Source organism: Odontomachus brunneus, unplaced genomic scaffold (assembly GCF_010583005.1).
Source record: "Odontomachus brunneus isolate Ranch 3 - 2012 unplaced genomic scaffold, Obru_v1 Obru_scaffold_062, whole genome shotgun sequence".
Lineage (NCBI taxonomy): Eukaryota > Metazoa > Arthropoda > Insecta > Hymenoptera > Formicidae > Odontomachus > Odontomachus brunneus.
In genome coordinates this window covers 940,986-954,339 of record NW_022639512.1, presented here as the reverse complement: position 1 = coordinate 954,339, position 13,354 = coordinate 940,986, and the positions used below count along the sequence as shown (strand labels likewise).

General features: G+C 35.3%; 1 protein-coding gene and 1 long non-coding RNA gene across 3 annotated transcripts in view; one reads left to right on the top strand and one right to left on the bottom strand.

Moving 5' to 3' along the window:
* Positions 1-4,857: 4,857 nt before the first annotated feature.
* On the bottom strand, positions 4,858-8,298 carry LOC116846244. The gene is made up of 2 exons (XR_004378444.1): positions 8,184-8,298; positions 4,858-5,435 (listed from the first exon to the last, which is right to left on the bottom strand). It is a non-coding gene; the product is annotated as an uncharacterized LOC116846244 (long non-coding RNA).
* LOC116846242 (synaptotagmin-5) overlaps positions 5,156-13,354 on the top strand; it is a 40,612-nt gene continuing 32,413 nt past the window's right edge. For both annotated transcript variants that reach the window (XM_032819813.1, XM_032819812.1), the window contains exon 1: positions 5,156-5,481. In XM_032819813.1, the coding sequence (XP_032675704.1) occupies positions 5,212-5,481 (270 nt within the window). In that variant the 5' untranslated portion in view covers positions 5,156-5,211. The remainder of the gene's footprint in view (positions 5,482-13,354) is intronic.

Sequence of the window (13,354 nt, the reverse complement as noted above, 5' to 3'; positions counted from 1 at the left end):
TATATATATATATATATATATATATATATATATATATATATATATATATATATATATATATAATTCAGCTCGATTGGTTATCATGAGCAATGTAAATAACTATGATTACAATTTCGATTGACATCAATTGGTTAATCGTCTTATTGCGCTTTTCGGTTAAATTTGCTTATATCAATTGTCAATTAAATAACCTTTAATTACATTGACTATGTTCAATCGTTAATCGAATAATCTTTAATTACTTTCGCTCGTTTTAATCGTTAATTTAACAGTTTTTAATTGAATTCCTTCAAATCAATTGTTAATTGAATAATTTTTAATTAGATTTCCGAAGTCAGTGATTAATTAAAATATTTTTAATTGAATAGGCTTATATTAATAGTCAATTAAATTCGATAATTAATTAAAAAAGTAATTAATTACTTGCAATTCTCTCACTCACTCACTCACTTCCTACCTATGAATGACGAACGGTGTCCTAATAGCGTACTCGATTGAACTTGAATTAATCGAGCCGGGGTTGATTAATGACGTCACAAAACTTTATTAGCCAATCACAAAATTTATACAAAAATGTTCGCCCAATGAACCTGACTTTAATAACCCAGGACCGATTAACTAAGGTTATATGTGTGTCTGCTTTCTCGTATATTTAGAGATTTAGAGTTTAGAGGTTAAAACAATTCTTCGAAGGAAATTCGATAAGATTGATTGCGAGCGAATATGTGTTCGAAACTATTTATTCTCATTCTCATTACGTCTCAAAGCGCAATATGTTTCAGAATTACTCCAGATGTATCCAAGATGTCCTAGAGAATGTCTTCCGGGACGTGCTGAGCACACTCAAAATAATCTCGTGACATTTCAGGCTATCTTGTATTAGGGACCTTCATACGGGTCAAGGTATCATACCGTGACGCGCGCGTGGGCCGTGTATCTAAAACCCTCTGATGTAGAAATACGAGACGAAAAGCAATTTTCTTGGTGGTTGTGGTCTTTCTTTATTGTCGATTCAAAAGGTAGTCAAATTCCGCGATAATTTAAATTGGGAAATTCCTGAAACGATGTTAAACTCTTTTCTTCGTCCTTCAACTTATCACAATAACAACGAAATAATCGTTATCATCTTATAAATCGAAGCGAAGAACTGATTTGTGTAAAAGGCACGAGAAAGAATATGAATACTTACTTTGAAAACGATTGGTTTGCGTGGATAAAAATCGATTTTTCATTAGTAGTTTGAACTTAGATTTAAACTCTGTTTAAATACGTCAAACATATTATCAGAATAGAATTTAAACTGCTATTGCAAAATCGGCTTTAAAGGACAATTAATACCTTGTCAGAAAAGCAGAAGCCAATCAGAACATGCGCTGATAAAAAAGTAGAAACTGTCGATTTCTGTCGATGGTGATTTCTGATTCTGCCTTTCTGTTTTTCTGTCGCATTCTGTAAATTCTTCCTAAAGAATACCATAAAATAATCTTAATCATAATCTTTTCTCTTTTTCTTTACATTGAAAGAGAGAGAGATCACATTTACAATGAATATTTGATATTACAACTTTTTTTTTATCTGAAACTTTGTTGAAACTTCAATTATGAGAATGACACGATACAGCCGTATATCTCTTATTGAGAAACCGTCGATTATGAGTAGCATTATATAAACTGTTATTTTAGTGCAAAATTATTTGAGTTTCTCGTATAAATAGTTAAAACCTACTTACAATTTACGCTATTAAACTACGAAACGCGGATCTTTTATAATCAAGGAAGTAAAGACTAAGACTAGCAAGAAACGGGAAGATAGATACGACGAAGTTGCAATAGCGTATGGAGGAAGTAATTCATCGCCCACGTGCGTTAATTACACGAGTCGCGATTCGTTTGATAAACGAAGAACACGACGTCGCAATAGCGACGTAGTTCTCCCTCAGTCGGAAGAGAACTTCATGTTTTCACTGTCGCCATTGAAGACTCGAGTTGCCATTCATTTGTTGCCGTTGTAGCTTTAAAGTGTAATTAAGATTGCTCATCGCAATTTTCCGCCTACACGCACAAAAGTACATCTAAGTAAATGTTATTTGTTTCGAGTACCTTATAAGTTTATATATCTGCAAGTTTATCACGTAAATTCATCACGGTCTTCCCTCCCATAAAATTTACACAACATGAATTCTAAATCTAAAGAAATTTAATATTTCAATAATATGTAAATTCAAGAATACGAAATCAAAACAAATTCAATTTGCATTCTACGAAGAGTTGACCCAATTTTCTCTTGGATACACTGAGAAAAAAATTTATTAAATTTCAAAAAATTTATAGTTTGGATAGTACTATGACGATATTTGTTTAAATTAAGTAATTATTTTCTAAAATTAGAGAAACAAATTTATATTTAAAACTTCTTTATTTTTAGAAAATAATTACTTAATTTAAATAAATATCTTTACAGTACCATACAAACAAACGTTTTTTTAAATTTAGTAAATTTTTTTATCAGTGTAAAGTTTTACGATTTTATACTATTCTTGTAAAGAGAATAAATTCTTTTTGGTAAATATAACGCAGTAAATATAATGGCAGTATAACGCTCTCATCTTTGACTTTTTTCAAACTTTGTAAATTTATATATTTTAGGGCATAGAATTGATTCCTGAAAACGAAAATTGTCGCCCATTTTTCGTTTTCTTGTTTTTTTTATTTTAATGTTCCTCCAGAGTTCTTGTGCTGTTTGGATTTAATCAAAAGCATAAACTCTGTTATAAAGTAGAATAGTTCATGCATATTTTTCTCTGCTTTAATTATATATACTATCTTATAAGACTTAAATAATTAAACATATTGACACAAAGTTAGAAAGTTTTATAATGAAAATTATCACTTTCCTACTTACGACATCATAAAACATTAAAATAAAAAACAAGAAAACGAAAAATAAGCAACAATTTTCGCTTTCAGAAATCAATTCTACGTGTTAAACTATACAAATTTGTGTTAAAGTATACAAAGTTTGAAAAAAATCCAAGATAAAAGAGTTATATTGTCATTATATTTACTGCGTTATATTTACCAAAAAGAATTTATTCTCTTATACTTTTTTTTCCGAGCTCTATATAAGGTAATTGTTTAGAATAACTATCTTCACCTCCGATTTTGATGAAAATAGGCTCATTCGATGCGTTTTTATTAAAAATAAAATAATTTGGCCAAAAAAAATGTCGCTCTGCCTCGCGAAGTGAGATATTTAGCGTTAAAGTTAGTCACATCCGAGGTTAAGAAATCTATCATCTGAACGTAATGCGAACTAGGTTTGCACTGAAATACGTTCAACAACGCACTCGTGTACATCCGCTTGCCCTATGAGGTCTGTTCTTTTTAGCTGCACTGATACATTTATTTTAAAGAAATGTCAGATCTAAATTTTAATGCGTATAAAAAAGTAATTATTAACTTTTATAAGACTTTTATTTTATATTATTAAAGCAGAGGAAAGCATACATGAACTATTCTCTGCTTTATAACAGATGCTTTATACTTTTGATTAAAGCAGAGAGAAGCATGTATGAACTATTCTCTGCTTTATAACAGAGTTTATGCTTTTGATTAAAGCAAAGAAAAGCCTAGTTCGCATTACGTTCAGATGACAGATTTCTTAACCTTGCATGTGACTAACTTTAACACTAAATATCTCGCTTCGCGAGGTAGAGCGACATTTTTTCGGCCAGATTCTTTTATTTTTAAAGATGTTTTAGTAAAGATGCGTCGAATGAGTCTATTTTCATCAAAATCGGAGGTAAGGATAGTTATTCTAAACAATTACCCTACATAGTAATGAACTTTTATGAAAATTATGACAAATATATTTTGAGGCTTTTATTAAGAAAATATTTTTTATTATTGATAACCGTTATTTGAAAGAAAGAAAGTAACCTGTAACTTTTCTTAGCAGTAGAATGATATTTTTCTGTGTGTATGTACTCACTTCTTTTTTCACTCTACAGTTTTCGCGTCAACGCTACACTGCGAGCAGTTAAATAGTTATTGCTATCGATTTCACCCGCGGCTAAGTGGCAACATGATTATCTGTAATTTCTAATTACGAAAATGGTTTAATTAACTATCGCAGATTAGCAAGCGTTCAACGTGGTTTGCTCCAATAAGCCCGTCTCTTTCAGTCATTTCGTCTGTTCGCTCGTATTCCTGTATGATTGTCACCAATCGGTTTGCTCCTGGGTTAATAAATTTGATTACTCGATACAGGCTTCATCCACGAACTATGCTCTACGGTCGATATACGTTATCGTGTTTTGTCATGTTCGTTAGGAACTGCAGAAAATCTATTGTGAGAGATTGTGTGAAGTTGCAGGGAAATATTTATTGTGTAGGGGGAAGTTACCTCTCTCTCTCTCTCTTTGTATTTATAAACCCTTTCAGGTTGACATTTATATTATTTTTTAAGCGCCCTACGCAATTAGATATAATTAGATACAGGGTCAATTCGAGAATAAAAATTCGAGACTTTTCGTGGCGTTTCTCAAACGTCGCGGAAATTCTAGAAAAATTTGAGAAGCGTTTAAAAGAGTGAGAGTAGTTTTCGAAAACACGGATTAGATATTGAAAAATATATAGATTATTCGGGAATAATTATTTTATAAAATGTTCAATATGGGAGCGTCACGTTTCGAACACCAGTGGATAACTGTTGTCTCGAAGTTATTGGTTTTTTATTGATTCCTTAATTAAGGGGGAGAATAGGAGTAGGTATGTGGATGAGCATGAGTGAGGTAGATGGAAATGTAAGCCAAGTCTCTTCCTGGCAATATAAGCTGAAGTAATAAAGATATATTGATTTCTTAATTCTCAGCTCATCTTCCTTTATTTTCTCGACACGTTTCTCTCCATTCAGACGTAGAAACTGTACTGGGAGAATAAGATATCTTACAAATCTTTTTCAACACACCTCACATTATCCAGGGTCGATACTAGTTTAAACTAGATTTAAGTTCTAACTCTGTTCTATACCTGATGTGTTTGCGAACAAAGTTTGAACTTAAATCTGAGTTTAAGCTATTCTTGAAAAGTCGGTCGTTTTATATCCATTTCGTTCGAAACGTTTTCGGAGCGCTGCAACGATTCGCTATTTCTGTCGCAGGTTGAACAAAAAATATTCGATCGAGACTATCACGAGTACGCGCGAAGGATCATGGTTTCGTCGGCGATATTTGGCGCCGCGGCCGGCACGGGATTAGCCCTGGTGGTGGCCATGACGATCCTAGTCTATCGATACTATGCTGTGAAGCAGAAGGGAAAGTGGAATTGGAGCAATCTCGATCGCTGGCCAGATCCACCGACCATCAGGAACAGCATCGCTGATGACCGGCTTCATTACCACCACTGTCATACGCCACCGCCGTCGCACGTGCTGGACTGCTGGAAAAAGCCTCATAAGAGTTACTACGCCGTGCAAATCGGGGTGAGTACAATCATGGGCTTGCCACCTGATTGGGAAACAGTCATCTACTAGAGGTGCTTCTTCGCTTCAAAACGAAACTTTCATTTTTGTTCAACGCCCCATACAGTACAAATGTCCAAAGTACATCCTAGAAACGTCCCAAAGATATTACAGATCTTTGGGAATTCTTGGGATGGACTACTGTACTGTATAGGATGTTTCTGCCTGTTCATCGCAACAAGAGGAGCGTACTTGTCGGAAACACGGGTTAGATACTGCAAAATAGACAATGCAAAGCTGAATAATTATTTTGTAAAATGTTCCATATAGGAGCATTACTCTTCGAATACCAGTGGATGACTGTTGCCTTGATTTTATTGATTTTATTGATTCCCTAATTTTTCCTAGCTCATCTTTCTTTATTTTCGTTGATTGGGTACTTCTCTCCTTTAAGACGTAACCAATTGGCATTGTTATTTGGCTTTAGTTTTATCTTAGATGTCTCTAAGACGTCTTTTAGACACCTCACTGTTATATAAGTCGATTTTTCTTCTTTCGTTTATTTTATTGATTCCCTAATTGTTTCTTTATTTAGCTTATCTCTTTTTATTTTTGTTGATTAGGCACTTCTCTTCTTTGAGCCAATTGGCACTATTATTTAACTTCTCATACAACATAATGTCTAAAATCGGGTCATAAGATGTCTTAAAAATAATCTTTAAAACGCCTTAACCCGTACCATGTCTTTTTAGTTAAGCTATAGGTACAATGGCGTCCGGCGGACCCTCCCCCCCCCCCCAAAAAAATTTCTGCCATTTTTAACATGATAATAAAAGATAGAAACAAAACGCTTTATAGTTCGAAAATAATACTTTACGAATATTATATTACAACTAGACATATATAATAACAGTCTCAGTTTTTCAGTAATCTAAGAGAAAACATTAACTGATTATAAAATGAACACAATGTGGACAGTGTTGAAATAAAATACACTGAAAGACAAATAATCGAAAAAAGAAAAAAAATTAAGTTTTAATCTAATTTATGTTTTAACTCGAAAAATTATAGATAAAAAATATAAACAAGTTAAATTAAATATAATATTAAAATCTTAGAGTGTTTTTAGATGCAATCGTTACAGATAGTGCTTGCACATTTGGTGCATACTCGTTCATTGCATCTAACATATACTTCTTTGAACTTCATATCTTTACTTCTAGGACATTTATTATATCTTACTCTGGATGGCAAAATAATTTTAGATCTTTCAGTTTCTTCAATTTTTAAAATAGGTGAAATTATTAAACGCAATGGCTTATGAATATATTGAGTTGTAAGACGTCTCTTAAGTTCAGATTCTACTAACTGAAAGGCAAGAGCTTTTACTCTTTTGCGTGAAGAATGAGTTACATTGAGCTGAAGATTAAGAAAATTATTTTCATAAAAGTAACGTTAACGGTACAATGGGGTCACTGTGACCCCAGACGAAAAACAAATGCATATAATTCACAGCTACTTACAAATAACTCGATGATCTTTTCTTCTGTCACACTGAAAACTATTACTCGAAAGATACTGAAGATATTAGCACCATACAGTGGATAGTTTGGGAATTACCACGAAAATAAAATTAGTTGGGGTCCCTGGGACCCCATTGTACCTGTTACGGGTTAAAAACACATAAATCGTCTGAAAGACATCTTAAAGATGATCTTTAAGACGTCTTATATCCCGATTTTAGACATTATGTTGTCTGGGTTTAGTTTTATTTTAAATGTCTCTAAGACGTTTTTTAGACATGTCACTGTTACATAGATGGATTCCTCTTTTTTTAATCGTTCAGCCCTATTATTAATGCATGCAATCTAACTGACAGAAGAGAATGAAAACATGTCGATAAAGCATTGCCTTTAGCCGAGAGTCGATAAAGCATTCTAGAATCTTGCTAGGCTTGATCCTTTGATCGCCAAAAGATAACGTTTGCACTTGGTGCTGTTACATCGACAGGACTTGACGTGTCCGAAGGACCCTGCAATTGTCGATATTATTCTCAGTACTGTCGATATACGATGGAAGCACCGACGAGGTAAGAGTAAAGGTCACCAGTTCTGGGTCGCTATTCCGTACGCACTTGTCGGCAACTTGCCGGTAAAAAGAGTTTTTAGAAAATATTTGAATGTAGGAGGTGAACTAAAGCTAATTGAAAAACGGTCACATTATCAATCATTTTTAATTGTTCGATATAAATACATACATTTAGCATATAATATAATGTTAATTATTTAGTTTACGATTATTCCGATGTTTTGTAGATGTGTATGTAAATTTATGAAGAAGCATATGCATTTTTGCGTTATCATCTGTCCTAACTTAACGCGAATTTACCGACAGGAGGTTATCAAGCAGCGAATTCAGCAAGCTGGCGATCTTTACTTTTATCTTGTTGACGACGGATATGATTGTGGTTTGATTAAAACAGTGTCGATAAAAATTAACGCGACATAGCGATGTCACATTTATTCGATCATTACTATCGCGAGTCCTTTAACAAATTAGCAATCGCTGTTACGCGATGTGAAATGAATTCGGTGTGCTTTTCAACTGAAGCATATTAAAAAGTAAAGAAATACAAATTGAATCCTTGTAATTATGAAATATAGTGAAAGTAATTGTCCGTGAACGCGCGTATAGAATATTATTAGAAGCAAAATTGCACTCACGATTTTACTCCGACAAAGGCCTGACGTTTGAATACGCGGTAGAATCAAGTACACATGCGATCTTGCATTGGTCAAGCGGATTTTAGTAATCGCACGCTTGTTCAGGAAAACTCGATAGTCTGTGGAAAACAAAGGAGCTTTATCTCGAGCTGTCAGTTTACATGATATTTGTTTCTCCGTCGAGTGTACATCGCACGCGAGGAGGCAATCTTCTTATGTAAAGCGAGACGCGCAGTAAACAAATCGATGTAATGTCGAAGGTTAGCTCGACTGATATGACCCATATTTTTTGCGAGTCCCCACTTTTCGGAGTCCGAGCCGCGACGGGAGGTCATACGAATGCAATTATACATTACGCGCGTTCACGCGCGCGCGCAGAAATTCGTCAAGTAGAATAAAATTCTTATCCCTTGCAAATGCGGATGATGCTGTAAATTAGATGGCAATGGGATTAAATATGATTACAATTATTACCGGTTATCGTGTCTCCGCGCACATAATCATGAGGAGCTCTTCGTCTCTAACAAGAACACAGAATCTGAAATTTGGATCGATACGGGCGGCGCTCGTTATCGTCACAGGTATCGCTACATTTTCACAGATACAGCTTGCGAAGTGCGTCATGGCGTGACGGCACTTGATTATTTTTGGTAAACCTCGACTCACATTCTTTCATCTTTCTATGTTCGTTGATATAGAGAGATTTAAGATAATTAATGCATTATCGCACTTAATTTATTCATCGCACTTGCGACATTGAAGCTTGCACGGCAGAGAAAATTAAGCTCGGATTAATCTTCTCACGATTCCTCAATGTGAGTGAGTAAGATCACCGAAACTTTCCATAAATTTAGAGAAAGAAATAAGAACTCGCAAACGAAGATATCAATCAAAAAATAGGAAAAGGGCAATTCGAGTTCAAGCACAGAACTAATAGTGCTATATACCATGGATAAAAAACCTTCCTTGTGTTAGGAAATCGTGTAATATTTATTGAACATGAATAATCAATATAAAACAATCATACGTTTCGGCTCAACTATGAACCCTCTTCAGTGATAATAAAAAACTCAAAGTTTACGACACGAACGCATTACAATTAGTTAAAGACCTGCGTAACTTGACATGAATGTTAATCGCAATATTAAAGCTGACAAGACCGTTACCGAAGTAATATTAAGTAGTTAATTAATATTGAGAAGTAGCCGTCATAACTATAAAAATCATAAAATAAAATAAAAAAATAAGTAAAATTGAAATTCATTATTGATTATTCATGTTCAATAAATATTACACGATTTCCTAACACAAGGTTTTTTACCCATATGGTATATAGCACTATTAGTCCTGTGCTTGAACTCGAATTGCCCTTTTCCTATTTTCCGTAAATTTTTCATCGCATTTTTCACTACGTGACACAATACTCATTTTTAAACTGTTCGACATTCCTGCCTTTTTCATACGGGACAATTTGCAAGCTAGTGAACCATTTTATGTAAAATGCATCAAAGACATATCGTAATTAGGTTAATGTACTGTGCACCGCGAGGTTACTCTTACCGGGAGATTACCCTTCGAGACTCTTAGATATTCTTCAATTTAAATATTGCCATCGTTATGCATGAGCACGCTCATTTCGGGGTGCGCCTCAAACAAATTATCATACATGTATTATGCAATATACAACTTTTATCATTTACGCAATTTTATTGAAGAAAGAGAAGAAAAAGGATGATATAAATTCGTTGAGATCTCCTGCGATTATAAAAATAGTGGTCTGAGAAAAACAATTGTTCTGTGTTTGGAATCGATATAACACTTTTTGCGCTTTATATCCATCGTGATATGATCGTGCACGGAGAAAAACAATTTTGCTCTTTTAGCAAAATTGTCGTTGCTACTGCATATTCGTAGTGACAGCAAAAAAATTTAGTTGACATAAATAATTTTACAAATTATTCGTTATCAGAGCAGTAGTTTCGTTGCCAGGATAAAAAAATATGTTAAGTGTATTTATCCTAAGAATCACATTAATTTGCTATTGATACAAAATAATGTATCCTTAGCAAATTTATTTGCTATCGGAGCAAAACTGCAACTGCTTATATAAATCCATCATTGTTCTTATAGCAAAATAATTTGTAAATTCAGCAAATTATATCCAGCAAATAGTGATTAATACTTTTAACAAGTCTTTTTGCTGTCCATATAATAACGAAAAAATTTTGCTAGACCAGCAGAAAATTTGCTGGGACAGCAAATTATTTTTCTCCGTGTAAGGAAATAAAATATGAGAGAGAGACAGAGAGAGAGAGAGAGAGAGAGAGAGAGAATGCAGCAAACAAAACTTTTCTTTTTCTTTTATTTTAGCACATCAAATGCTAGTACAATAATCCATGATGCGGATTGTCGTCATATTATATTAAATCACTATGCTATGTGCGGAGCAGAACATTTCTGCGGTTAAAAAGTGGCTGCAGAATGTAGCAGAGAGTCGCGCGACTCCCCCGGGTCGTAACTTTTATGGATCAAATTAAAAGGCGTCAATTATTTTCATGCTTATCCGTATAAAATGAGTCCGACGCAGTCTGGTTAACGTCTGGACGCGAATAGTCCCGCGAATAATCCCGCGAACAGTTTCCCGGAATTGTTATTTGAGATTTCAGCGCGGATTAGCAGTTGAAGTTTCCACCTCTGAACGGGAATTAACTTAATCGCGGAACTATTTATCGTCCGACGTCGTTAACGCACGAGTTCCGGTTTTCTAATTAATTACAGTTTTCTAAACCCGTGATCATCAATATCAGTAATCATGGCAACACGCAACGATGTCCCGATATCTTATGTTTGCCTTGAAAAAGTTCTCTCGCTCTTTATCCTGACATTTGAACGACATTCTCGCGATTACTCTTGCGGGCAAAGTAACGTGCCACAGAGATCGTAATTTTTTTAAATATCAAATATATAGGATCTTTGAGTGGAAAGAAGTAAAATTTGCTCGTTGATACAAATTTTCTTCAAGATTATGCACTTAAGGAAAAATGCATGGTAGTGCATATATAGATAACTATATAAATCACAAAACTAGGGTAGACCGAGATCTAAATTTCTTGACACGAAATTTCACTCGAAAAGTGAAGTGACGAATCACTCGAATTTAACTTTACTTATATGGAGTTCTTCACTCTGAATCCTCGAGTGAGACTTTTCTCGAAAATAAAGAGTGAATCTGATGTATTCCACTGTCACGAAAACATATTCATTCAAATCGATTGAAATGTTCGCTCATATAGTCAGAATCTATTCTAAGCTTGAATGAAACATTTATCCTTGCGATTTCGAGTGGCGGTAACTTCATTATCACTTTAAACAAAAATGCTGTTATTCTTCACACGTTTTGAATGAAATTTTACTCCAAGAAATTTACACACAGTACATGCGTGTTTATAGCGAAATTTATTATGTTCCTTATACTGATAATCTATTCTTAAATTACTAAAAAGATAAGGTAAAATTAAAAAAAATTGTTATAAAAGAAAGACTATAATCCCTATATTCCCTCCGTGTATACGGTAGTGGCAATTACACAAAGAAAAATAATTTTTCTCTTTTAGCAAAATCGTCGTTGCTACTGCATATTTGTAGTGACATGAAAAAAATTTAGTTAACGTAACTAATTTTACAAATTATTCGCTATTAAAGCAGAAATAGTTTCGTCGCCAGGATAGAAAAAAATTGTTAAGTGTATTTATCCTAAGAATCACGTTAATTTGCTATTGATGCAAAATAATGTATCCTTAGCAAATTTATTTGCTATCGGAGCAAAACTGCAACTGCTTATATAAATCCATCATGATTCTTAAAGCAAAGTAATTAGGTTATATAATTGGAATATATAGATTAGATAAATTGGAATATATAGATTCAGCAAATTATTATCAACAAATAGTGATTAGTACTCTTAGCAAATCTTTTTGCTGTCCATATAATAACGAAAAGATTTTGCTGGGCCAGCAAATTATTTTTCTCCGTGCAGCAAGTGTTTTAATAGTATACATTTCAGTTCCCAAAATATAAGTATCACATAGGAAATGGAAAGATAGATGAATTACTGTCAGAATGTCGACTTATTCCTCGGTTACAAAACTCTTTGGTGATTTCTAATATAAAATTCTCTCTGTATATGTTTCTCTGAACGCAGAGTAAGTCTTCTGATCACAAAATAAACCTATCCTTTCAATTACACGCGTATCTATCGCAATTACGACATATCGTCCGCGCGAAGTGTACGAACCGATTAATAATTAATTGATAATTAATCCACTCGACACTGCTGGTTATACGGCCGACGGTGAAGCGTGAGATCATAAGTAAGTAAGTATCCCCCAAGATGAAAGTGAATATATCCTGATATATCCCCCGCCGCGAAATCGTCCTCGTCCCTGAGGTGTAACCTGTTGCGGCGCACGCACCATTCTCTATCTCTCCCGCTCTCGTAGGCGATATCTATCTCCTCTTCCGCCTTTTGCCACCCCCCGCTCGAGGGTGGCGATCTCCCCCGACGTCCCTCGGACGGCACCAGCCACCACCTCCAGCCAGCCAGCTACACTCGGCGAATCGCCGTTTTCTGGTGGTGCACGAGCCCTGGCTCCGATCGGGCGCGTACACAGTACGGAGCGAAGTCAGTCGGGCTGGCCTCAGCACCCGCAGCACGGCGGATACCACCTGGGTGTCCGCGCGTACAGCCGAGCCGTGCCGAGGAGCGTCGTGTTCGTCGCGTGCATTCGCGTATCATACCCCGTCGTGTGTAAACGTGTGAGAGAGTGCGGGCTTGAAATTAATCGTGTGGCTGCCGCGAGTGATCGCGACGGCGCGCAGAGATACACAGAGCTGTCTAGCTAACGAGTTAAGTACCAGCATAGCAGCGACAGTCGAGGGGCGAGAGAGTCGCCAAGAAACGAGTGTGTAACTGATTTGTCATGATATTATTATGCCCCTCGCGAGAGAGATCTACCTTGCCTATAGCCACCTCCGCTCAAGCACGCACTGTCTGCCTCCACGAGCGACGACGAATCGGGTCGGCGTGGCGTCCGAGTAGTTGCGACCTCGACGCTTCAGACACTTCTCTCTCTCTCTCTCTCTCTCTCTCTCTCTCTCTCTCTCTCTCTCTC